General features: G+C 41.7%; 1 protein-coding gene across 3 annotated transcripts in view; it reads right to left on the bottom strand.

Moving 5' to 3' along the window:
• The window catches only part of PELI1 (pellino E3 ubiquitin protein ligase 1), a 43,896-nt gene extending 17,013 nt beyond the window's left edge, over nt 1–26,883 (bottom strand). The window contains exons 1-2 of one of the 3 annotated variants that reach the window (XM_084512749.1): nt 26,694–26,872; nt 14,194–14,358 (exon numbers count right to left, since the gene is read on the bottom strand). In XM_084512749.1, coding sequence (XP_084368875.1) covers nt 14,194–14,248 — 55 coding nt within the window. In that variant the 5' untranslated portion in view covers nt 14,249–14,358; nt 26,694–26,872. Of the gene's footprint in view, nt 1–966; nt 1,121–14,193; nt 14,359–26,693 lie in introns of those variants that run through there. The other 2 variants (XM_084512750.1, XM_084512751.1) reach the window with 2 other exon arrangements.
• Nucleotides 26,884–27,928: the final 1,045 nt, after the last annotated feature.

Genomic DNA, 27,928 nt, shown 5'->3' with positions numbered 1-27,928 from the left:
CATACTGATAACAACATTATCTGTTCATTAAACATGGCACTACCTTTTTATATCTTTATGGAGTGCCTTGTGAAAGCAGAATCAGGAAAACAAACTTGTACAATGGTGGTACAAAGTGGCAAAAGGAAGGTCTAATTTTCTGACAGAGAACTCTGCAGTCACGATCCTTTTAAATTATACTCTTGCTGCCTTCAGACAAATTACACGGTATTACCTCAAAAATAAGCAATCCCAACATTCACTGCAATTCAGTGAGAGAATCACAACTTCCATATACAGATGGAGAGTATATACCAAAATACAGGCATTTTATTTTTAAAAGGGCCATTACACAAATAGATGGAGCTTTTTATGCTTTGATTACCGAGCACAGGGAAATCTGCTGTATGATGCACCTGAAGTAGAATACATAGCTGAGAACCCTGTACTTGCAGGAAACCACAATGACTTCTTGTTCTGCAGACCTGAACATTACCGTTTTGTTTTCTGAGCTTCTGACTTCCTGACGAGGCAGTTTGTGTACCAAAGTATCAACTGAACAGATGTCTCTATTACGCTCAAGCTTTTTCACACAGTGTCTTATATCATCTTGCACAAATAAGAGTTATAATTACATTTAAACCGCTTTTGGTTCAGACAACAGTAATATTTAACAGCTCTGTGAGAAATTCCCCTCGGTATGATTTATTAGATAACGCCGACAGTTTCAAGGCATCTTGCTCCGCACACTAAAAATGAGAAGCGACTGACTTCTTGTGAACAAGATGCATTTAGTACATTGTGCACTTTAAATGTCTCTTCTTGTTTGAGGTGGGAAAGCAGCCTGCAAACATGCTGCCTGTTCTCAGATTTCCCTTCAGCCATATCACTGAACTTACTAAAAAATAACGTGGCTGAGGAGGCTTTTATAAAGACTGAAACAGTGCAACACTAGAACGTAAAAACGATGGCATGCAGAGCACTTACCAGTCTCTTTCTGTTCTCTCAGTATTTCTACACTGTAGAGAAAAGCCTTCAGTCTTGTTTAAGAGACACAAAATCCACCAACTCCTTTAAATCCCAGCAACTGCCAGACTGAGTGCCTCTGCCGTGTGCTTTTACTTAAGCAGTGGGGAACGCATTCTGACTAACCGGGGGCTGGCTCTGCCTTACGTAAGCTAGGTAAACACCACCACGCTGCACACCATTGGCTGAAGTCACAGCCTGCATCCTGCTTGCTGTGCCATAAATTCATCAATCTCTGGCCCCAAAAAGGGAAAAAGGAAGTAGAGGGTGTGTTAAAAGCTATCCTGCAGCCCAGATCCCCAGCAGTTCTTCGGTTTAGGCTCACAGAGAGACACTGTTCTATTTCCTTGTCAGCTCCTCTTACATAACTGTACCCATGCAGGCTATACCTTTTTTTTCTTTTTATTTAAATCATCACTTATTAGCCCAGCTAGCCTTTCTCACCTCCCACACAAAAAGTGATTTCTTAATGCAGTAAGAATTAAAACTGCAGAAAGCCTTCAGGTATTGCTAGCCCTGTTTTCACTAATACTGTAGAGCTGGACACAACACACCTGCAGACACCACCTGAGTAGAGCTGCTTTTAGATACTGGAATCACTTGGCCAGAGATGCTACAGCATCTTATTTCTACAGGATGCACATTTGGAAAGGTAACTCTGCATGTGCCAGGCGAGGTTCTCATTTTGTATTCCCCTACAGCTGAAATAATCTAACCCACTGGCTTGATGCAGTTGTTTAAATGCCTGAGCCATAAAATGGTGATCGAGTTACCACAGCGTCCAAGTTACCGCCTTGTGGAACTGATCATGCAAATGTTTGTCTGCTGCAAGCGAGATACAATGCAGTAGCTTAACATTTACATCAGGTCTCACACTGCAATTGTAATGGGCCAAGCAGTCGCACATGGTTACCCTGGCTCAAGTGACACACGCTCAGACTGACATCCGACATCCCCAAATTCTGCACTTGGCTGTACAGCTGCCATTTCTGCTGCTCTTTCCTGCAGATAGCACTGCTTGCCACCTCAGCTTTACAAGCACAGCTTCCTGGCTTGGTTTCCTTGATCTGGTTCAGAGTGAGGCTGTCCATGCTTTTAAAAGTGGTTTTACCTGCTCAGTTGTTTTTCGGCCGGATCTGTTTCCCAACTGTTTCGCAGCATGGCTGTGCAAACAGCTGTACCAGCAGAACTGAAGGCTCCTGATTACACAGGAGCACTCAAAGCTAAGCACTGGCAAACTGGCTTCTTGTTCATAATGCTGTAACACAGCATAAGTTGCGACTCCACATCAGTAAGCTTCACAGCTGAGAATGAGGTTAATGCTTACCTTTTTTTCCTCTCTCCTCAAACTGTACTCCACAGCTAATCTTCTCCAAAGTAATACTGTCAGGCTGTGCTGTTACATCACCTCGTCACCTGAAAGACTGAACTACAGAACTCCTTGCCATAGGATATTCTTGATCATAAAACTGCATAGAGGCTAAAAGACACTTACCACTCACCCCGTCATAGTTTACTAAGCACGCAGGTATCACTTTGCTCCACAGAAGTGACTGAGCTGCAACCACTGAGCACTGAGGAGCAACTTTGGAGAAGCACTGATGTGCAAATTCCATCATTTTACTCCTCGCCACCATGCTACTCAATATCGATCTGAAATGGTATGGTCATTATCACAGCTGTCAGATTACTCAGCTGAGAAGGTGGTTAGAAAAAAGATACCAAACCAACATACACAAACCCCAACTATTTTAACCCAAATCATTTTTTAAATCTGTTTGTGGGTTTATTCTCTAAACCTGCTGCACCAAAGCTAGTGAGATCAGAACCTTCTGAATGAAGCTCATCAAGCCACATCTTAAGACTCAAGTTTGGCCCTCCTCCCTGCCAAAATCAACACCCTCACTCTGCTATCACACAAGCCTCACTTTTCCACTGATTGGTATGGCACCTTTCAGTGTGGTGGAAGAGTTGCCTAATCCCTCTTCCCCCATCACTTTCAAGTCTTCTACATTTTGCCCTCTGGCCTATACAAGGTTAATAGCTTTTATTTTGTCTTAATCAGGACTTGAAAAGGAAAAAAAGTAAGCATCAGGACTGTGTTAGTATCACTTAACATACAGGTTAATACAGCAATAAAAGTACAAAAGGTGCTCTGTATTGGTGTATATCCCGAGTTGGAAGGGACCCACAAGGATCAAGTCAAACTCCTGGCTCTCTGCACAGGAGCACCCCAAACTGGCACAGTGCTAAGTGACATTGGCATCGACACTCTGTGGCTGCAATACTCTTCTCACAGCAGTCGTAACGCTCGAGTTGCACTGTTTAAAAAGCGTTCAGTCTAGAAAGCAAATTTAAGATTAATCGGCTTCTAAGAGTTTCTTCTTCTAAGAGCTTTGTTTTATTTCTTTGTTTTACAGCTGTTTAGAACCCAGGTCAATAAGCCTGTGGATTGCTGTGTTCTGCAGTCACATAAGAAGTTGCAGAATGAGCAGCTGCTTGGATGTACCATGCCCCCATCTAAAAGCAGAGTTTATTTGGGTTTACTTTAGACCTAGCACACGAAGTGGCTGCATCAGATGAAATACTGTTTCCCTGCCTGTGCTTATCCACAGCCATGTCCTACTCTGTTCTTGACTTTAATTAAGAGGAAGGTTTAACGATTTCTACTCCACATAAGAAGGGCGGTCTGCCTCAAGGAGTAGAAGCGAATGCCTTGAGTGTGCTCTCCCTAGGCAAGCTACCTGACTTTTCCCTGATCAGAGATGCTGTCAACCCTGCTAGACTAAAACAATGAAATCTGTAGCCCAAGATATCGCTGCTAATTTCAAGAAGTGATGCTTAGCTGCAGGGGAGGTTCTTTCCTTGAAGTTGTTAAAGAAATAAAGGGCTGTATCGTCATGTTCTTCTATCTGACTCACAAGCAGATGCTGTACAGTTTGATATAATTACGTGATTCCACATGACATTCAAAACGAGCTTTTAAGAGGAATGCATTTCTAGCTGTATCAGTTAAAAAGAGAGACTCACGGATATGGACAAAGGGTGATGTTATATCCTCTTCTGTGTGGACAGCTGAGAAATTCAAGTGGCAAATTCCTCATCCTAGAGTTCCCCTGATGAGTATGCTAATGCTAAGCTTCAAGAGACATTTTAAAGATGTGCCTGTTGAAAATTTTATTTAATGAAACAGGCAGGGAATGGAATAAAGACCCAAACACAGGATAAGTGTTTAAAACCACTGCGCATAGGGTGTGGTAGAAGAGACTAAAGAACATGAATAGCAAAACCTTAGAAGAACAGGATCTGTAATAGTCCCAAGGGGAAATACACTCAATGCTGAATGCCAAACATGCACTGTACGCTACCTTGACTCCATTTCCCACCAGGTCAGTGGCAGAACTCTGATCAAAGCCAGTGATACCCAGGAAAAGGCAAATCTCATGCATCAGGAAGTGCTGATTCTATTATGGGGTTCCCAGAGGTCTATCTAGCCCAGGGTGCACACGGGGAGAAGAAAGGATGGCAGATTACCGACTTGCCAGCCCCATTAATCTTTCATTGTGTTACATCGCGTGTAATCTCTGCGCAAGGAGTTCCCATGTTATACAGTTAATAAAGTCATACTACAGTGTTTTAAGGAGATTATGGGGGGAAAGCAGCCTGAAGCCAAGAACATGCTAATTAGAGTATACAATAGAAATGTTAATCGAGTAATCTGCAGGAAGAGGAGGAGGGAAGGAAATGACCTAATTCCCTGCACCACTGTGTGGTGCCTAATAGCAAGAAGAAAATTCTTGTAAGGGCCAAGCAAACAAAGGTCCATTGTTATAGTTAGAGCTTTCAGAGAAGAATGCTTTGCTGTATCTCAAGTTGCTGTAACATGAAGAGTAGATGGTACAACTTCATGAACTCTTCTACACTGACCACTTCTGGAAGGGTTTGGAGAAGCTAACTCGATTTGCAGGACAGCCGAGTAAAAGAACAAAGCAGACTCTCAATTTCTTAAGGCACAGCAAACTTTCCTTCAAAAGGTTTCGCCAACTCTACAACATCTGTCATCCAACAACCATGGCAAGCCTTAGGCAACTGTGGAGCAATTCATCACTAAAGCTGCACTAGCCTAGTCACAGAGAGGCAACAACTCATCATACTGCAGCAAGGTATTTCCCATGACTCGAGTCATCCTTTGCCATTAAATGAGCCTAACGAGCACTTCTTACCATGTCCTATTCCACTCTTAGATCTCTGAATGTGTTGTCCTGCGGTACGCCAGGGAAGTCCTTCTTTGGTTCAAGGACAGCCTGTTGCCATTGATGTGCATCCCACCTGGCAGACTGAAAACACAACTGGCCCTCTGAGTGCAGGCTGGTTTCTGCTTTAGTAGGCACGAGGCTTTTGGCACTGGATTACCTCAGTACTTTCAAACTCCTATTGAGAGGAGACCCCACCAAAAAAGAGCATGCAAAATCACTCGTCTTTGGACTGAGAAAGAACCTCATGGTAAACCTTACTAGAAGCTGAAGGAATCTCAGACAAGACTAAAAAAATATCTACAAGACAGGACTATTGATACTCAATAGAACTAGTCAAGAATTAATCCTGGATCTAATTCTAAAGTGATTCTAGATGGAGCAATATGATGCTGCTTAGGAACATGGTTTAGTGGGTGACAGTAGTAGTAGGGTGATGGTTGGACCAGATGATGTTGAAGGTCTTTTCCAACCTTAATGATGTAAAATATAAAAATAGAAGTTACCTTGAAAAGTCTCCAATGATATTAACAACAATACCTGTTTGATATTCAAAATTAAAGAATCAAAAGGGATTTTAAATGCAGGTCACCTTCAAACAAGCCACCCATGTTACAGGTTTGACACCTTTGCCCTTCTGTCGTGCACCAGAATTAGAATGCTCCTTACATGTTTCCAGAAGGCTGAGTCAACTTCTTATAGAGAACTCCACAGAATCAAAGAGCATTCCAGGATCTTAGGAGGTCATTTAGTCCAACCTCCTGCTCAGAGCAGGAGTTGGCTTACCAGATGTCACGTTATTACTGCAAGAGACTCAGCTTTAGGCATGAAGAGGCCTCTCAAGACATGCCTTCCCTTAGGAAATAGGGAAGGTACATTGAATGCTGGAGAACTGCAAATGACAAGCAGTTTTTCAGATCGACCTGGAGCTTCTTGTTTGTTGATAGCCTTCCTATGACAGTTTGTTTCAACGTTTACTTAAAACAAAATGATTAGCAAGAATTACTGCAGAGAGCTTGCTGTACACACACTGGAGATCGTTTGGGCCGATTAAGACTTTGAAAGGTTAAGACACAGCATCCCCTGTGTTTCACAACAGCTTCACAAACACGTTGCCCCCTTTAATAGTGCAGCAATGGCATTACAGAACTGTATTGACAGCAATCATTGTCAATTTCTGAATATCTTCTTTGGGTATTCTCTTTAGATAGTCCTATGTCTGGCTTCCCAAGAACGGTCTGAAGAGGCATAAGAAGTGCTGGATTCCCAAAAAACAGGACTGGAAAGATAAGTAAGGCATCATCTGAATAAAACTAATTTTCCCAAAAGGTCAATCTGATGTAAGCCATCTACTAAGTCAGAAACATGCAGATGCAGTTGCACTGGGCTTCTTTCCAAGGCAGCAAGCTTGAATTTCTCAGGTGCCTGGACACAGCTATTGTCAAAGTATTTTTTTGTTGTTGTTGTTGATTTTTTTTTTTTTTTAAACTTAAGTCTTCCAGGAACATTTCTGGATCTTGAAAACACAACAAGTCACATGCCATATCTGCAAGTTCAATTAACATACGCCATGCTCAAGTACTTCCTCAAAGAATTTTTCAGCTGTAGTTTTAAGTTCTTTGAAGAGCAGAGCTCAGATTCGCTGAGCTTCAGGTATTATGGTTTCCCTAAATTAAGGAACAGAGGCCCAATTCAAATTCATTTCCAAGTCATATTTTTCCTGCTTGCAAAACTTTTAAGGTACCTGCTAGTAGAACTAGCTGAACCTGCAATACCTGAAAGTTTTCATTCCCACAAAGTTAGATTGCCTGACCAGGGACTTCTTCAGAGAAAGTTCACAGACTTGCTAGAAGCGGTAACACATCTTTGCTTCACTTTTAGTAAGAAGAAACATTTTACATAGATTAGGAAAAAAGGACAGAAAAAGGACATGTAAGCATTCACTTACAGAAATTCAGCTACAGCATGCTGGCTCTCCACACTCACTATGAAAAAAAGATCTTAAAGGACAAAATTTAAAAACTCCTCAGTATAGTTTCTATTCAACTCCCACATCACACAAATGGATATCTTAAAAATAAGGGAAGTTCCTTTTCATTTAGGGAGGCTGTGAAACACAAAAGCCAAGTTTATCCAATAGTGTTTCCCTCTGCTTTATCCTAAATTCCTTACCACCCTGTTACTACACTCACCATTTCAACTGTAGTTCATCTGCAATTCCAGTTTAAAAAAAATAAAAATAAAAAGCAAACTGTGGATAACCTCCACCTGGCTCTCCTAAACCTTGCATATGAATTTTCCAAGTCTGTAGTTCATGCATGAATATTCGGCAAATCACAGCTAATAAATGTACTATCTTACTGTATTCCTCCTCCTCTTAAATTCAAACTTTGGACAGTCTTTATGTAAGGTACAAAACCTGGTCTTTTCTAAATGTATCACCTCCAGCATTTACATATAAAAGCATATGACCTACATACCTCTGGAGAGATGTCAGAGGTCTGCCTACTCTTTGCAAGCCTAGTGTCAGTTTTTTACAGTGGCCCAACAGGATATCTATGGGGCTACAACATAAGTAAACGGCTGATTTGGCTCCTCAGTTTCCCATATTTCTGGCATTCAAGCATGGCTTTGCTGTACCTGAGCCCAAACAACAAAGATTACTTTAAGCAACAATACAAAAATAAGAATTGATTACTTTGCATGTGTGATAAATTCCTGATAAAGCTATATACTGCTGTCTCCCAATATATTAAAAGCTGTCTCTTGATGTATACATTTAACTAGTTTTTATGCTAATACACTGCTATACAAACAAAAAAACAAACTTTTTGTACACTTAGATTTCCACGTTACTATTCTTTCACAGCCAGCAAGTCAAACAGATGAAGTTCAAATACCTTCTCCACCTCCTCATGTTTCCTTAGATCACTTATCCATTCCCACTTTGTTACTGCTCAGAGGAAAAAAAATATCCCATGCTATTTGATTATCTTTTTTTTTTCTTCTCCTTTATAATCCCATGGGCAATGCATGATTTAACATATCTAAAGAAGAGCAATACTCTACTTCCTACACTTCTAATCCAATTTGGATAAGAGGTTTTCTGCTTATAAAAATAAACAGGCAGTTGCACTTGAGAGGATGCAACAGCCATCCATTTACCTCTGTATGGGCACTAACATCTAAAAACACAAAGGTCATTCTCAAAAAGTATTGAAGTCAGTGCTAGGGATGCCCTCCGTAACTTTTACTTGGACAGAGGGGAGAAATGAACACAATCTTCAAGCTTTTTCCTGAAATTTCAACAGAAAATGAAGAAAATACTACTACAGTAACGTTAGCATGGAGGGAATAACATCACAAATCAGTAAAACACAGCCATTTAAGTACTACGTATGGTCATTTCACATAAAAGTTTTGGTGTTATTGCACGTATTTTCACCAAAAAAAGCCAAGGATAGAGTATCTCAACCAAGGAGACTTAGATCAGAAGCCATACTTTTATAAACACACAGGCGAATTTGGCCTGACAATATAGTCCAGTTTTAACAAAATCAAGAGCTAAGGCAATTATGATTAATATTCGATAGACAGTTGAAAGTTTTCAAGGTATCACTAGGTTCAATTTAAAATTTGTTATCTATACAGAAAAATTTTACCTTCAGATAAAAGAAACCATCCAGCTGGATATTGCAACTGTTTTCTTTAAGTTCATAGTCTTCAGTTACAACCAGAGGTACTCTGAAGATATTTAAGTGTGTGAGTCACAACATCCATTTTTCAAAAGCAGTAACAGGTATTTCTGTACCATGACAGTGTCCCCGCTTCCTTCCCCCAAAATACCATGTTCTCCAGAATCCGTGTTACTCTTTGTTGCCTTTGAGCCTGCATCACTGAGGAAAACAAAAATTTAACATCCAAAGACAAAAGACTTTAAATTGGTAGAGCGCAGGGATAGTGAGTCACCATGGTCGAGCACTTCTCCAGCAGTCGTCAGAGTGTGCAGCCACTGCTACACCGCATTAAAATATTCAGCAGGCAGCTTCACGGCCTGCCCTTGCATTTACGATGATGGTAAGTCACACCACTCACCCTAATGAAATACTAGGAGTCAGATTGCTGTCTTGCTAATGTAAGCCTACCAGGAAGCAAGGAAAGTGTTCCTGAAGACAAAAAAGCTCTTCCTTGATCCACTGAAGTTAAGAGAACTCCGTCTGAATGCAGACCTTCAATATATAGCCTAAAGATTGACAAAATTGAACCTAGAGACATGAGCTCAGTATATTTCTTATCATTTAAGGCAGGTTTACGTATTTCCCACAAAATGTTTTCAAGCAACACAACTCAGCAAGTTCTTCTGAGAAACCACATGCTTAAAGCTGTGTTCTAGCTAGGGCTCTGGTCCTCTGGTGCAGCCCCCTCAGGACTGACATTGCTTATGAGCTTTCCTTCCAATTGCTAACAGCTGTGCATAGTGAGCACATCGGTGCCTCCTTCACATGCATTCAAAGGTTTGTAGGAGTCCTGCTCATATTCAGTTTGTGACTTGTTGTTAGTGCCTCTCCTGCTTCAGGACATCTCGTGGCATCCATCCGCAGAGAAGAAAAGCGTCGTGCAGCAGAGGAAGGAAGAGGCCAAGCAGCCAAGTTCACACACATTAAGAAGTCACTACCCAACCTTAGCTAAGATGCCTGACCACATTCAAGCTCCTAGACCAATGCAAATCCCAAATGAGGAATACATTTAGGCAAGCCCATTCAAGCAATGAACTATTCAACAGACACAGCAAATAAAGCAGAGATCTACTAATATGGCAAAGCCAGTGTAACCCATTTGACACTAAAAAACAGAATGAGTTCATAAAATTTTGGGCAAGTGGGACAAAGGCTAGTAGTCTGCTGAGCTGCGATGACTAACCAGCTGCTGCCTTAGCAGCATGCATTGCCTCCATACACCTTAGTGACAGTTGTTTTATTTAGATTTAAAAAAAAAAAAAAAAAAAAAAAAAAAAACACTGAGCACACTCAGCCTGGCTTTGGCAACCTCAAAACTAGTTGTAAGAGTAATATATATTCTCTAAAGAAAAGACCAGACGTTCATTGGCTTCACAGCCACTGCCGTACTTTAAACTCTGAAGTCATTCTGCACATTCAGCATTTTGCTGATGGAAGTGTGTGAATTACATGCCCCCCGAATAAACTCTGAACTCTACAAACACAGAGTGCTGTCATAAGCTTACCTCCTCTGGCCTTGTTTATATTACATAGTCCTCGTCTGTAAGCATGCCATGCTGATCTCATTTTGGTCCTAGCAGTCACCAAACAACTCTGAAATATTCTCTATGCTAAGGAACATTACAGAACCTACATAAATATCAGCTCCAATCATTTTATTAATTTGAAGTGAAGTATTTTTCTTTTAGCAGTGACCTCCAAGCTGAGTTTTTTCCTGTTTGTAAGAAAGGCATTTCATTTTAATTGAAGAAAGGTAAAAAAACAAAACCCAATAAAAATGGGCAAATACAAGAAAATACTATTTCCTAACAACTTTTTGCTTAAAAAAAAAATAAATAGGTTTTTCTCTTCAAAGTATGGTTTTATATCAGTAACATCAGATACACAGCTATTTAATTTTCAGTACTTTTAAAATCTAACAAAGTTAAAGTATCTATATCATTAGAAATGAGAAACAGATAAAGACTTATTCAAAGTGGCTTTGTTTTGTTTCTAAGTACTTAAGAGGAAGATCCAAACATTATTCCAAAGAGCATGAGCCCAACTGTTTACACAAAGCTTCGGTCACGAAACTTGTCCAGCTAGAACAGGCAGCTATAGCCTGATGCGAGAGTGAAGCACCGATTCTGGGAGCGACTGCACATTCCTAGTTTTGCTACTGAAAGATGGTTTTACAGCTTCTGATATTAAAACTAGACGTGCTCGTATTTGCAGGATTGGGATTTTTAAAAATTCTGACTGTCGGATTAATTGTGTGTTTACACTTGTACTTCTTTTAAGAATAGGACCGAATCAAACATCAAGGGGCGCAAGTTCAGGAAATACTGGGTTTATACCCAGATCTCTCAAGTCACTCTGCCACGTTCAGGGAAAGGAAAAGGTTAATACAATCAGAGAAAGTGTGACAACCCTCCCAACAGCCTCACACTACTTACTGATTATTTTATTTTTTTTTTAATTAACATTTAAATATTTGGGTTTCCCAAAAGTTAAAGCATGTTGCTTATTCCTTAACTTCTGATACAGAAGCCTACCTGAAGTATAAATTGGATAAAAATTGCAAAACAGTACAACTATAACTATATATACTGAATACTTATATTTATCTGAAAAAATAAAGGTCCAGAATACAAAAAATAAGCAAAGGTAGCAGAGGACCTAACACAAAGGGGCGTCAAAACAGTCGTAATTCCCACTGAAGCGGCAGCCAGCAGAAATCAAAGATCACAAGAAAAATATTCTTGTTAACCAGAAACAATGTGGAATCTCTTACCAACCAGAAACTCGCAGAATAATCTGAAACAGCTCCAATACACAGAAGACAGCATCTTTTGACAAAACTTCAGCCTTTTGAGTAACTGCTTGCAAACTCAACATGCTCTATAGATGGTTTTTACTGAGGCACAAATGAAAACTTTGTAATTAAATATAAAATAAAAAAATAAAAGATGTGCAGCCTATACATTTAGCCCACTCTGGAGTATCACAGCAAGATCCTTTTCCTTAAATGGCTTTTTAAAGCATGCCAAAACTGTTAGTTAAAAGGATAATCTAAATAAAGTCATTGTTAAAAGAGTAAAACTACATCATACCATGGCTGGAACAGCTAAGGAACTGGTCAGAGAGGAAAGATTATTTCCTGGCACAGTAACGTAGCAACAGACTGAGTTCTTTCTCTTTTTATTATATTAAGCCTTCACAATGTTTGACAAAAATAAAACTGAGGTTTGTAGCTCATCTGTTTAACAGATGATCAATTGTACAGAGCAGCAGGACTTTGTTTCTAGGCATACTCTGCTGAAAAAAAAAAATCAAAAGCAAACTGAGCAAGGAAAAAGGAACTGGAGTCCTAATTCTGTTCTTGTCCACCTAGCAGGTCTCCTAACCAAACCTGATACCTGAGCCCAATTATGTAGGTGCAAGTAAGGATTCAACTCCATTGAAGCCAACTGAATTAACCAGCGTAAGCAAGATCACTATCAGCCTACCTAAGCAAGACTGTACTGGAGCAGATCTGGGCTGGACGTGTAATTTAATTCACCACTCTGATTTTGGATAAGCCCCAGACATTCAGAATAATTACAGTGCAGTCAGAGACAACACTCAGTGTCAGTTACCGTATTTAAGTTGTGTACTGTTTGCCCGAAGAGATGAAGCACTCAAATACCACGTACCTTTGAGCTTCCTAAGCCCTCAGCTTCACTAACAACTGTGTTCTGCAGCTCTTAAGGAATTACATGCTTGCTAAGAGTTTGTAACAACTATTTTGGCTTATACACAAGTACTTGAACATTGTAAATCCTCTCTGACCCATTCTATCTCATTAGATAAGATTTCTTTGCTAATAGATGAGACTTTTGAGTTGATAAAACAAAGCTCTACTAGCTACAGTATTTTTAAAGCTCTAGACCATACTGTGTTATCTGACAAGTTTCACTTTGAAATACAGTGGCACCGTTCAGTAATTTTGAAACAAAAAATCACTTGGGATAAAAACTTGACAGAAAACAGAGGCACAGTGGAATCCACAGCTGATATGAAACTAGAAGAAATATGCAGTATGAATTCAAGTCAAACTCACTGGGAAAAAAAAATGAGGTTGAGTTTTCTATACTTAAAATGTTTCAGGCTGTTAACCACCAATACTGACTGCTCATAACCAGTTTTAGGACTCTGGCAGTTTAAACAAAAATAGCAGCCATTGAAGTAATGATACCTTTGATCATGAAAAACATCGTTATGATTAGCATCTCATGCCTATTGGCTCCAATCCCCCAAGATATATAACTGTAAACATTTTCAAAGTTATATGCCAAAAGTCTTCTTACTACTAATCATACCCATTGGATTTGAGCTTGTATTCGCATTTTCTCTAGACTTAATTTTGTATCAAAGGTGGTCCAAGCAAGGAAAAGTTGATGTTCTCACAACCCTCTCTATTATTTTGGTGCAAGCAATAGTGAGGAGGCAGCAGCAGTTGTCCTCAAACAAGAAGGCTAAGAAAAAAGAATAAGCCAAGCACATTCACAGACAAAGCTACAAAAGCAAAGCAAGCATTTTAAGCCTACCACATCAGAAGGGTAGAGAGTCAGTCTAATGACAAAGTTGCCTGAACCTCATCTCCCTGAACCTCTTGGGAATTTAATCGCAGGAGTTTTCTTTCTCTTGGGTTAGCGAGAAAAGTCACCTCGCTGAAAAATGCTGGTCAGCACATCTGGAGCAAAGAAGGGTGCGGGGCTGCACAACTCGGATCTCGGGAGTGGGGTTGTGTGCACACATGGGGTGGGGAGATGAGGGGGAGAAGCAAGAGATCACTCTCAGTGGGTACTGCAATATTACACTGGCTCAGAGCCTCTGGAAACAACCTTCAGTAGAAATTCAACATCGGGGCAAGAGAAAATATAGTTTGGTCCAGCTTATCAGTCATGTCTCTAATAACATCTGCAGTTGCTGTGGAGAGATGCTGTCTGATGAAGCAGTCTCTCTCCAGCTGCTTTAAAAATACAGTGTTTAAAGAACCAATACAGTTATGGACAGTAACAGCAAGACAATACTAATAGATTGTATTGTGCTACACTAATACTAATAGTTTGTATGGTTTTATGGTTTTTTGTTTCTTACTTATTTTCATCTAGAGAAGTTCAAGTGCAAGAAGAAACGTTTGTTCTCTTAGAACAATCGTGCAGATGTAAACTCACCGTGTCCAAGAACCGCGAGATTGTAACCGCACTTCCACTTGGATTTACGATACATAATCAAAAGCCACGCTCGCAGAGGGAAAATGACCTGTTGATGATGGTGGCTGTCAACAATGGGTTCAGATCAGTTAGCTGCTAGTGTAGACAGGACAACATTTTTCAACACTGTGAGAGAAAGTGAGAGCGAGACCATATGGTTAAGCCCCATCCACATTAGCACCAAACGGCTAGCATCACCAATTGAGAACTGTCAGTGGGAGAGGCAGAGGTGGGAAATCTACCTGTTGCTCACAGCCACTGTAACGAAGTTGGTTTCGTAGAGACTTACCAATGTTGACAATTCTTCTGTTAATAGCATGCCTTTGAGCAGAGCATACGCTGTGTCCAATTGATATTCCTAGTACACAGCAACTCAAACAGTTGTTCAAAATCATTCAGTGGATTCAGATACCAGTCAGTCTCTAAAAGCATGCTTAAGACTTAATGAAACTTTAAAAAACCACACCACATTCCAGAATTATACTGGGTATGTCTAAGTTACACATTTACAGAAGATTGACAGTTGCAGGTAAATATTAGATAAGAATTGTCAGCAGACAGCCTGGCTGTATGCTGTTCAATACCATGCCGAATAAAAGGATGAAAGAGCTGGCTTTAGCGTCAAACTGCTTTGAGTGGGGGAGCAAGGGGATCTGGACTCAATGATCTCCAGAGTTCCCTTCCAAAATAACTTCTATTCATTGAGAAACCTGGCCGCTAGTACTTAGGCCTAAGCTTTGCATGCACAGACAGAAGCATTGCATCACACAACTATTATTTATCACCTGTTCTCCTGACCTGCAGGAATGCCTGCACTTGCTTACCACTAACAAAAAGCAGGATCTCATTCCGAGGTTAAACAATTTCAAGGCAGAATAAAATACCACTGCCTGCAAAAGCAGCGAGTCCTCCTCGCTGCCCTGCATTTAGACAACAGCGTTTTTGCACAGCCATGGTATGGTCTCCCCAGGTTCAGACCCAGATCCACTCCTCAATTTGATTCATTACATGGCATCTGCAAACACAGAACAGGAAGGGAGAACTTTGTAGAGCTGCCTGGGTGTTCGTTTCCAGAAAAAGAGCAAAATTAATGCGTTTGTTGTTTGTTTTTTTTTTGTTTAAATGCATGGACTAATTAATAGTGAGATGACAGGAAATAGGGCTTGTTCTTCAGCAGTACTTGAAAGCTGTGTTTAATCTTGAAAAAACAAGGAAACATAGCCACTCCTGTTCTTAACCTTGGAGTTGATTTTTGTTTTCTTTATACGCACCCTTCTATTCAATTTATTTTGTTCCTTCATGTAACAAAAGCTATGTTCATCAGCAAAAGACGGCTTAGTACAGTACAAATCTTATTAGCATGCATACTGAGTTAATACTTGGCTTATATGAAGGACTTTTAAAAATTAAGCTTGAAAGCAAGCACAGTAACTGCAATAAACTAAAAACTTCCGATTCTGTCCCTGCTACTAAGGACAAATTGCAACAACCCTTTATTCTGTCTTTAACAGGTTTAGGCATTTCTACATTTTTCTGTAGAACAATTCTTCTAATAGTTTTTGCTGTGCTTGGGGGTCTAGGGCCAGGGACAAATTGAGAGACATGAGGAAAACAAACACTGTCAGCTTACTCAGTTCTGATGCAGGATGCAGCACCTACTCCCCCTATGAGAAGGGACACCAAGATAATAAAACTACCAAAACATTTTTGGGAGGCAGAAAAGAGGCACAATTTGTCCACTAACATTAATGCAAGTTACTTCCACAGGCAGTTGCTATAACAAAACTAGCAGCTGGGTTATACTAATGTTAACACATCTCAGGGTCCAGTTGCAAAACCTCTTCTAGCAATAATTCTTCCTAACTGGTCTGTGGTTGCATGTTGGGAAAGCGTCTTCTAGAGCTGCTTGGCAAAGCAGAAATGCAACAGGTCACAGCAGAGCCCCCAGCACACGTGCTAAGGTGCAGTGAGAAGACAGAAGACCACTGAAAATACAGTCTCTGAAGACTGAGGGATGGTATTTTGGAGATTATCAAAGCTAAAGGAATGCTTCCAAGAACTAAGCTCCATCCTTCAGATGAAGCAAAACTTGACTTGCAAACTATGCCTGAGGACTGGACAACTGAAATTGGACATAAAACTACTCTCAATCTTTACACGTAAGAGTTAGGCCTAACAAAACACACCAGCTGTTGTGGTTAAGCCTACAATGAAGGCTAACTGGTAATTCCCATGCTCTTCAACTACAATAGGTACTATTACAGGCAAACATAGCACTTCTTGGGATTTTAAGTCTCTCTGCACCAAGAGACCTCTCCCTCTGTTCCCCACTTTGATACAAGTCTTTGAAGACCTGAGCAATTTTTGCTCCAGCAGCACTAGCAGAGGGTGCAGTTGCAAAGCAGAAAGCAGAGCAGACCTGCATTTAATCAAAGGAGACAAAAAAAAAGCTACTAGGAGGGGGAGGGGGGAAAAGCAGGCTCCATTGAGTGCCATGCTCTTCCACATCAACATAATGGAAGGGAATCCTGCTCTACACTCTTAGGGCGACGAGCCACCTGGCCAGAAGCCACACTTATGCACAGCTACTTGGCCCCGAGGGCTGAAAATAAAAGATGAACAGCCAAAATATGAAGCCAGCAGACAAAGCTGTCAGGCAGGGATCAGCAGACCTGATGACTGTGGCATTATGTACAAACCAAAGCATGCTGGTTGGGTGTTTTGCACTGTGCCCTATTCTTTCCCCCCGTTATTTCCTTCCTCTCTTTGTCAACCTACCGTAACTTCTACTTGTGCTGTTTCTCTCCCCTACCCCTCTACCTCTTCTCTTTTTTTGTCTCTTCAGAGTTGAATGTCTTACAGACCTGTACTTGTACGGTGTACAAGGACTGCAAAATGGTAGCCCACAATTCTTGGTACTGTATGATCGAAGATTAGCTGACAGCAACAGTCCTTCCCCATCTCAGATTTTTATCAAGTTCAAGTTTCTTGAAAAACAGTTGATGGACTTTGTTTATAACAGCACCCTTAGTCACAGCATAGCAGTCACTGCTAAAGTCAGGAGTTCACAAATAATTCAGCGTGCTGATTTAGCTTCTATAAATGGAGAGTTTGGCCACTGCAGAGTTGTCTGATCTATAGCTCTCACTCACATAAACAGTCCCTAGCCACACAAATAAACACTGTCAAGATCCTTTCCCAAATTCCTTAAGGGAAAAGAAATTAAACTGATAGCAGATTGGATGGAACAGTTCTAAGAAAAATCAATAATGGTAGCTGTAAAATCTAAAATTAAAGTAAGCCTGTTTTTGATGCTTTCAGTACACACAGTACATTAAATTTGGCATAAGCCCAATGGAACATGAAGTACTTGTGGACAATGTCTGCCAAGAGCTAGAAATATAGCACTTAGTCTTTAAAGAACAAACAGAGAGCCTCAGACCATTCCTACTTCATGCATCTGAAAAAAAATTAAATCAAGGTGCTCTTTCCAAGGGAACATTTGTATTAAATCTAATTGCCGTACTTTGAGAAATACTGAATCGAGCATATGCCGATTGGCAGAGTGTCATTTCATAATCCTTCCCATTGTGACAAAGGTTACAAACAGATGTTATACCTCTCCGCACCAGAAAGCACTGTGCTTTCCCCCTAAGCACCAGGCTTGTGGCTCAGGCAAGTTCTATACCTGCTCCTCGGTCACACCAACACATACATCTCAGCTGACACAGTGGAGGCAGAAGAAATGGAACACGAGAACTTCAGGAATTTATGCTACACTATCAATTTATTCACCCAGCTTCACATTTGTTGGTATTTCATTAGCTTACATACCTCAGAGCAATGCAAGATTTGATTAGTAACCGAATGCTCATTAGCATTCCTATAGCAGCCTCCAAACATTGGCAAATTAAGCACCAACACACCTGTGAGCTTCTTACCTTTATTAAAATAAAAGCAAAACCAAGCTTAGCATCCATCTGGGGCTCTGGAGACATCATCCTTGCATGTAGATTCCTTCCCCCCAACCTCCCAACCGTGTAACAGAGCAAAACAAGAGATGTTTCTCATGCCATCTCATGCTACACGTAAGCCAAGCACTATCTGGATCTTTAGAACTGCTATTTATTACCGAATGAAGTTTTGAAATGCACGCTGACAAAAGGCCCAGATAAATCTGATTGTTGCTGCTCCTTATTAATAGCTATAAAATAGCAGCAGGCCTACAGTACTTGCTGTTGTGGATGCTAAGAGACCGAAAGATGCCAGACACTCGCCACACATCGTTAGTTGACACAATAAGGAAGCTCATCACTTCTCCCTTCAACTGGTCCCTCTGAGCTTTAAGGTGAAGGTTTACTCTCTCCTTATCTTTTGGATCTGGCTCCTACCTCTGTTCCCGTAATGCTTCCAACACCTTTCCTCTACAGGTAGGAGTTTCCACTGCTGACTATGCATAGCTCATAAAGCAGTGAAATAGGCACAGTTATTTAAATGAGGAAAAAGCACACATGCTGGCCTAGGAATTCAAAAGCAGTTGCTGTACCTAAGCCATGGAAGCCCTCACGTCTCAATATGGCACCGTGGCCTTTCTCAGCCAACAGCAACATGTACAAGGACACACACTGCTCAGAAAGCCCCCAGCCAAAGCCACAATACTGACTGTAAAAACACGCACACGTGCACAAAGAAGCTAAGTGGTTAAAAATAACAAAGCTGCCCGTGCGTTTATCTGCTTGCGAGATCAAGTTGAGTTCCTCAGCTTCAGCAGGTGGCTGACCACTCAACAGAACCACACGTCGGTTCTTTTTTAAAAAGAAAGGAAGGAACCCCAGCTGCTACCCTTACCATAGCACTGCAGCCCTCTGCAGCAACCCGAAGCAGTTTTCAGAAACCTTAACCAGCAGCCACCAGGTCAGGCAGCACCAAAAGGGAAAGTTCTGCTTTAATGACATTTCTCATCCACCACATACAGCACCGAATGAACGCTTTAACAATTGATGTGGGCTATCAGCAGCATAGCAATTACCTCATTAAGGAAAGATCAAAGAACAAAGATTCTTGCATGACGGATCCACCTACCACAGGAATCAAGAGGAGATGACTTGGCCACGAAAGTCATCTAAGCACAAAGGAGGGATCAACTGTCTTTGTACAGTAACGTTGTCGTGTAACTTGCATTCAGCCTCATCTCCAATCCCAGGGCACCAAGTGCACAGCTACGTGATTGCTGAGGAGATGCAGGGGCAGCAGATGGGACCAGAAGTGCACTCCTTATCTAAAGTATCTATCATCACAAATTTGCCTACACATTATCAAAAGGGAAAGGAAAAAGAATGAATGAAACACTTAAGGGCCTGCTTGGGAGCCTTCTGGTTCTCTGCCCTATGTATCTGAAAGAATGAAGAAAAACATTTACATCTTTTCCCTGTTAAGAAGCAGTTTTTACGGACTGTCCCTGTAAGTTTTGGGGAATTTGAGCTGGATCTCTCCCAGCCCTGCACTGCCAGTACATTAAACAAATACTCCCCCCAATGCACACAGATGCTGAAGTTAGGTGTTAACAAGATGACATGTTTTCCAGCTTGACTGTTATCTTCTCCTCTGCAACTATCCCATTTTTGATCATCACTACTAATGTAGAGTAGAAGCCATTCATGGACAACCAATGCACTCCCTCCATTTGTGAGCATCACACAGCTTTTTGCAGAGCTCTGAATATGGACGGTATTCCCAAACCCCACACTGAATTACCGTAAGGGTTTGATCGTGAAGATGGAAATAGCAGTATTGACTGAACAGTCAATAACTCTGGTTTCCCATAGGTGAGGAACTCCTCTGGTACACAACTTTGGCATCATTAGTGATGTTGTATTGTCTTCTCTAAACTCAAAACAGACCACTAGCACTGCAGAAGACAGCCAGACCCAAGAGCAGGTATGCATCCCACTTGAAACATTAACTAAGGCTTGAGGCCCCTGTACACTCTTACCTTAAAACAGAAGTTTAAAGTCATCTTCCACTGGCCTTGAAATACAGCAGTGATCTAAATACAGCGATTCAAATACCTAGGCACATTTATTTTCTTCCATGCTAAGCACGCCTCAGAGTATTTAAAGTGGCTCGGGGAAAAAGCAAACCAAAGCCAAACAAAGAAAAAAAAATATATTAGTGGGAAATGGTGGAACTGACATATTTTTAGAATTAGCAGCTTATCCCAAGAGGTGCATTACAGAAGGAAAATGAGCAACAAGTTCTTTAAAAGGAAGTGAATTACTTTATAGTAAGGTTCCATGTGTGATGCATTTTGGATTTTTTCCCCTAACCTCATACCAAATAAATAGTTCAGCTACATGATATGACAAAAGAACCATTACTTATTTTCCCAGTTGAACCTTGTGTTAAACCACGACTGAGACAATATTTATTCTTGTAAAAGTATTGTAGTGAATTACAGTTGCTTCAGGTAAGTGAAAAGGATATCAAGGCAGCATCAGTAAACATCACAAAAAAATCTCAGTATACACATTAATGCTTAAGAGAAGAGGAGCCTTGAGATTTCTTTACAGAAGTTCTTCAGAAACTACTTTTATCATTTAACATCAATAATTTGTCTTAGGACAAAGCAAACAGAAGTATTACTCAAGTTGGCATGTTTTTAAAATCACGTCTTGGCTATTTAATACTACTCAGCCATTGAGAGCGGAAGGAACCAGCGGTAGGGAAAGCGGGCACTTGGAGGTGGATTTTTAACTGGCAGAGCAGTACGATCTGAACACAAGAAAAAAAACTACCAACACGTGCCATCCTCAGCCTAATTTTGCCACTAGTTTAATGTTGTTTTATAGCAAAGGACCTGAAAGTTAGGGGGGCCACGTGCACAGGCTACATGGACACAAATTCCCAGCTCTAAGCCCACAGCTCCACCTAAGTGCTCTGTACGCTGCCCCAGTCCCCGTGGGTCACTCCTCAGGCAGAGGACCACCTGAATGGAAATGTTTCAATCTAGATCTAAGCCAGAGATTACAGCCCAGCTACCCTGACCCAAAGAACAATGAAAACATTGATGCTGTTGACCCAGGTTATAGGGTTACCATGCTAGAGGGCAAGCTGGCAGAAGGCAGGGAGGAACTCTCAACAGCTGCTGCTTCCCAGTTGCTTTCTACTCTACTCAAACCTGATCCAGGTTTGCTCTCACTGTGCCTCCAGAAAACTCCTGCAGGCCTTGAGCTCCACCAACATTAATGGCAACTCTGACATTTTTTTTTCTTTAAGAAATATTGTAAATCTCTTCAGATTTGAACTCTGTCACCAACCTTGCCTGTGAAATAAAATATCTATCCCAGCTCACAAAAGAGTATTTTTAACTGTTTGCAATTAAGAACCAAAGTGCAGAAACATTACTTAGTTGAAATACAAATAGCTTACTCCATCCAAGCATATATATCAACTGGCAAAGGAGGCAATAATCCATTGATGGAGGTCTACTTAAAGACAATGCTGGCTAGGCAGGTTTTTTTTCTTCTTTTCTGCCTCAAGTCCTAACTCCAATGAACTGTTACCCAAAGAATCTTACTCAACAAACTTGCTCCAATCCCATCCTTTGCAAGCAACTACAAAGCATTTTTGATGTATCCAATTTGCCCAAAACCTCAATCAGTACACAACACCACATTCTCTAGTAGCTATTCCAATTATCCTATTAAAAAAAAAAAAAAAAAAAAAAAACACAAAACAACACAACACTGCAGATCCCTTCTGATTTGAATCTAACTTCAGCTTTTTCTTGGCTTCCTTGCTGTTCATTGCTGTGCTACACCATAGACTTGCCTACAACACAGAGCCTCCGCCACTACAGCAAATGCTACGGAATCGCAAATGGAAATGCAGCATTTAGCAACAAAAGCTTTTCTGCCAAAACCACCATGGTTATCTCCCCGAATACTGAATATGTAAACTAACAAGCTCACAAAAATGCTGTCAGTAGAAGCTTGCCTACATCTGGGTCCTTGATTAGCTTTTGTCAATTAGAAGGTGTAATTGCCCCCACCAACAAATACATGCCCACCCTAGCTAGTATACCCAGACCAGAACCTCTCTGGCCTAAATATTTCCACACTGCTAAAAACCTTCTCCCAAAAGAAATGCTTTTCCCCTTCTGAAAACACATTTTTGCAATTAATCTGCTGCAAACAGTGTCAGCATAGAAAAACATCTGGTTGACATAGCTGTATAGCCAACATCAAGGGAGATCAAGAGCATTCAGAGCCAGCATGACACAGATCCAAAGTCTTCCGTAACATACTTTTCTTCTTCACAAGCAGAGTATTACAATGTGAGTGTGAATTGAGCAAATCCTCTTCCCAAAAGGAATATAACAAGACCAGAGTAAGAGGTTTCGACTGCTCCCACTCTGCCAACTGCCATACACCTTCAGTTAGAAGAGTAAGATCAGAGAACATTTCCACTCCCGAAACAGCAGCCAGAAACACACCACAAGGTTCAGTCCATTCTCCTCATGAGATTTGAGCCTAAAACTTAGCTTTTATATCAGTACATACCACGGGTGGCAGTCAAGTCAATATGATTGAATTCAGCAGCACAGATTAAGAAACAAGGTCAGCAGATTAACTTTTATTACCTATTCATGAACCAAACCACGTTCCTACGTGGCAGGGACCTGAGGATACCATCAATCTTTAACCAAATGTTCCCACCGGGCACTACGTTCCGCCTGAACCAAACCGACGACAAGCTCTCACTTGAGCCCAATCCTTAAAAAGCACTCCACAGGATTTGCTTCGTGTGCCAGGCAGGAGTTGTTGCCGAAAGAAGACTGGTATTGATGGCCACCTACCTTCTGCACAGCTCAACAGAATTGTCCTAAAAAGCCACTTCGAGGTGGCCTAAACAGCTTGTCACAGCAGACACCACTGAAATTTTTACACGGGTTCACAGCTACAAGGTTATTGCAGAAAGGTCACTTCAAGCTGCTAGCCACGTTTGCTGCTCCCAGGCGCATGACAAGGGTCAGCGCAAGAAGTCCACGGCACAGCGCTCACGTAGGTAGCCAACAAGCCGAGCACTCACCTGGGCAAAGCGCTGAAGCACCTCCTCCATCCCGCGAGTAATACCTGCTTTCAAATCAGTATAAACATAGGATACTTGGATAAGAACATACCCACAGTGCAAGGCTGTAATTTCTCTGCAGATCACATTATTGTCAGGGGTTTTTACTGCTTTTAGAGCAGAGCAGCAACAGGGTAAAGCTTGCTTTTTTTGTAGTTTAAGGATGTTTCTAGCACACCAAATACTGTATTGGTTTTAAACTCGAAGGCAATTTTTTTTTTAATAGATCCATTCAAACAACATTTTGAACAAGAAACATGTACAATCACTTGTGACAATTATCATTATCCATGATGGCACTGCCTCAGCAGCACCTGGAGAAGGAGCAGGAATGGAAACCCACCCCACAAACTGTCCGAGACCCCTGGGGAAACACAGAAGCACTTTGTCTTCACCCAGCTGATGCAATCTGTGGGGATTCAGCACCTCACAGAGCCAGAACTAAAATGCTCTTTTACCTTCCTCACCATGAATCTTTCCATCCAGGCCAGACCAACTGTGCCTGATTAGGGATGCAATATTAATTTCAGTAGGACTACGGGACTACAGCAGGAGTGTGAGATTTCCTGGTGCTTCTTGTAACCAGAAGATTGAAAGGAAACAGAAACTAAATCAGATGGAAGCAAGCTCAGTTTCAGTGGAAAAACGTATCTCAGCAGTATTTAGCAGTGCTTGACCTACTTCCTACACCATCTCTTTGCTGTCACTTCCTTTGACAGTTTGTCAGCACACTTGTGAATCTGAAGATTAAGGAATGAACGTCTGGAAGCAAAAGAGCTGTGAACTTCTACCTCTTAATGCCACCTACAGTCAGAACTTTTATGATCTAATCGGCAAGACGAGCAGTGACCAGCTAGCAACAAGTACTTCCAATTAATAGCATCCTGCAAGAGTTCCAGATCAACCGTGCAATTTAGCTTACAAGCACATGCTTAAAAGTGACGTTCATTTTTCATGAAACACCTTCTTTCTTCCTCTTTTAGCTCATGGCATGGAGTAGCATCTACAAACGGTTCCAGGTTCTATGTTTTCCTGTATTCTAGAGATTCTAGGACGACGTTATATACAAAAATACACTCACAATTAGTTCCTTACAAATGAATAGGAGTTTAAACACCACTGGCTTCGAGCAGATGATGCTCTATTTTGCATCTACAAACACAGTCCCTAGCTATAAATCCCAAAGTGAAAGAATCCTGTTTTCCATGCCTCATTTCTTAACACAAACCAATAGCAATACCAAAACGCACAATGGTTGTAGCAGGCAGACTTCATGCTAACACCAAGTTCTGTTCCACTTGAAATACGAGTAGTTACTGCAAACTCTGATTTCAGACACAAACAATAACATAGCAACCTCCTGCATTAAGAAACACATTTCAGAGTTTAGCAAGAACCGAAACACTCATTAGGCACACTTCACAAGACTGTACTCAGCTAAATGCTGGCGCTCCTACGAGTTTAGTTCATTAGAAACAGGAGGCATTTAATCGGAAGGTATGCTGCAGATGCCTAAATACAACTAAAACGTATTCCTAAAGCTTCCTGCCCCGCCACTAATACAAAACGGGTAGGAACTTCAAAAATTGGTTAAAACCACTTCTGACGGGGCACTACAAGGGCCTCGTTTTCCAGCTACGAGCACTCGGTTTCCTACAAACCAGGCTTTTTCCTGGGGGGAGGAGGCAGGGCAGAGGAGAAGGGGAAGCGTCCGGTGCAGACCTCTGAACTTTGCCACCACATTACTCACTTTGAAATCGCTGGCCTAAAACACACAAAGCCCGTACGGCCCCACACAACACATGCAAATGAGAATCTGGCCGGCCTCGCTGGGAAAGTCTTTGTCTCAACTAACCCAGCAGCGCCTTTCAACATAAAGTGACAGAAGATGCATCATCAACAGGTCATCCGGCTTCTTTTTTTTTTTTTTTCCCTCTATAAAATACAAAAAACTGCTAAACAGAAACCGGAAAGAGTCTTCTTCCCCGCGTCTCCCCCCGTGCAGCTTCAAAATGGCAAAAATAAAGCCACCGTGCTTGGGATGTGGAGCCCAGGGCTCGGTCTAGCTCGGTCTTTTGTAACCCTGCTCACCAAGCGGGGTGTTGTAAAGTCAGAGGAGTCCCAAGAAAAACACGAGAGCAGCTTTTGAGGGGTACGGCCAGGAGCAGGAGCGCTACTTGGTGCTTGCACGTATTCTAGAAGCTGCATCGTGCGGAGGTCAAACTGCGGCTTTGGAGGGGGTTGAGAACACAAAAGATGAGCTTTCAGTATAAAAACTGCTTTAAGATATCGTTATCCCTTTTAGGGCTGGGGGGGATAGCCAAAAGCACAGCCGCTCCTCCTCTGCCCTGGCCTTTTAAGATCCTCTCCATGGTTTCGGCACGCAGCACAGCATCGCCCCGTGCTATCGGCTCTGCCTGAAACCGTATTATTTAACTGAGTGAAAAAGAGTGAAAAAAGGAAAAAGAACAAAAAAAAAAAAAAAAAAGAAACACAAACGACCAAAGTTGTGCCGGATCCCTGGCTGCCCACAAAAGAACCGGGGGGAAAACAGGGTGAGGGGATGGGAGAAACCCCGCGCGTCCCCCGGAGAGGAGCTTCCAATTAAGAAAAAAAAAAAGAAAAAACAAAACACCCAAACAAAAGCTACCTCTGATCCATCGCCGATCCGGATCCTTCCAGAGGAAGCCGACACGGGGTCGTTTGTCGCGACAGGGCAGGGAATTTGGGGGTAAAAGCCGCGGGCTGCCCCCGTGCCCGCACAAAACCCCCTTTGTTGTGCTGCTGCCGAGCGCAGGGCCCCCTGCCCCTCGGCTAAAAGCACCCCAAACCCCCCCCGAACACCCCAAAACCCCGTTTTTCAGCCCGCCCGGAGGGCGAATATTTACGTTTTTAATTTATTTATTTTTTCCCGTTTATTATTTTTTGTTAATCCCCCCCCCCCAAAGCCGATGGCTCCTGCCCGCTGCGTGACAAAGAGCTTCCCCCCCACACACACCCCCCTCCTTTAAAATTTGTTCCTCCCCGGGGACAAATTTGTCGCGAATAGGGAAAAAGAGAAAAAAAAAAAAAAAAAAAGGTAACAAACTCACAAGAAGCACGGAAATTAAAGATTTTTTTTTTTCTCTAAATCAACCCACGCTGCAGGCGTACAGCGGAGCACAAAGCGATGGGGGAAAGGGGGGGGAGGAAGGGGGATGAGGGGGGAGGCGGGCAGGCCCCGAACCCCCCACACGCACACACAGAGCTCCCCGCGATCGCGAGGAGGTGGTCTCTGTCGCGACAGGGCGGCGCGGGGGCGGGCTGTGTCGCGACAGGCGCGCGAGACTCACCGCAGGAAGGAAAAGGGGAGGCAGGCGGCAGGAGGTCTCCGGGGCTCCCGGGGTCTCTCTCTCGGCGGTCGGAAAGGGGAAAAAAGGAGAAAGAAAGGAGGCGGGGAGAGGCGAGGCGAGGGGAGGGGAGGGGAGCCGAGCGGAGCGGAGCGCCGCCACCCGCCGCGCCAACGGCCGCTCTGCCTCAGCGGCCGCCGCGCGCTCCTGCCCCCAACGGCCGCGGGAGGGGCGGAGGGGAGGGGAGGGCAGGCGGGGGCGGGGCCTGCGCGGCGGGGGGGCGGGGCTTGGCCCCGCGGCATGCTGGGAGTTGTAGTTCCTGCCGGACTGGGGCTGCTGGGCTGTGTGTGTGTGTATAAATGTATATATACATGTATATAAATGTATATATATGTATATATACATTTATGCGTGCCTGCCGGTGTGTGTGGCTTGCAGGGGTGTGGGTTCATGCTTTAATGTTGACATGTCTCTATATATCATAGGTATAGAGGTGTGTGCATTACATGGGGTGCATGTGTTGGTGCTGGGTGTAAAGGGGGAGGTATATTCTACATTGCTATTTATATTATATTATATTATATTATATTATATTATATTATATTATATTATATTATATTATATTATATTATATTATATTGTATTATATTATATCGTATTGTATCGTATCGTATCGTATTATATTGTATCATATTATATTGTATCATATTATATCGTATTATATTGCATCATATTATATCGTATTATATTGCATCATATTATATCGTATTATATCGTATTATTCTTACATTCTAACATTCAAATATTCTAATATTCTAATATTCTATTATTCTATTGTTCTATTTTTTATTATTCTGTTATTATTTCTATTATATTCCCGCTTCTACTCTTACTACTACTACTATTATTATTATTGTTATGGACATGGTGCTTAGGGACATGGTTTACTGGGTGACATTGGTAGCAGGGGGATGGTTGGACCAGATGATCTAGGAGGGCTTTTCCAACCCTAATGATTCTGTGATTCTATTATTATTATTACTACTACTACTACTATTACTACTTCTAATATTACTGCTAATACTATTAGTGTTGTTGTCATTATTTACATTATATATTTTACGTTATTATTATATTACTACGATTATTGCTTCTAATATTTCTACTAATACTATTATTGGTGGTGGTGTTATCTACATTATGTATTTTACATTTTATTTTTATTATTATTATATTAC

This window comes from Aythya ferina (genome assembly GCF_964211825.1).
Source record: "Aythya ferina genome assembly, chromosome: 3".
Lineage (NCBI taxonomy): Eukaryota > Metazoa > Chordata > Aves > Anseriformes > Anatidae > Aythya > Aythya ferina.
The sequence above is the reverse complement of the archived record's forward strand: the minus strand, read 5'-3'. Positions and strand labels throughout refer to the sequence as shown.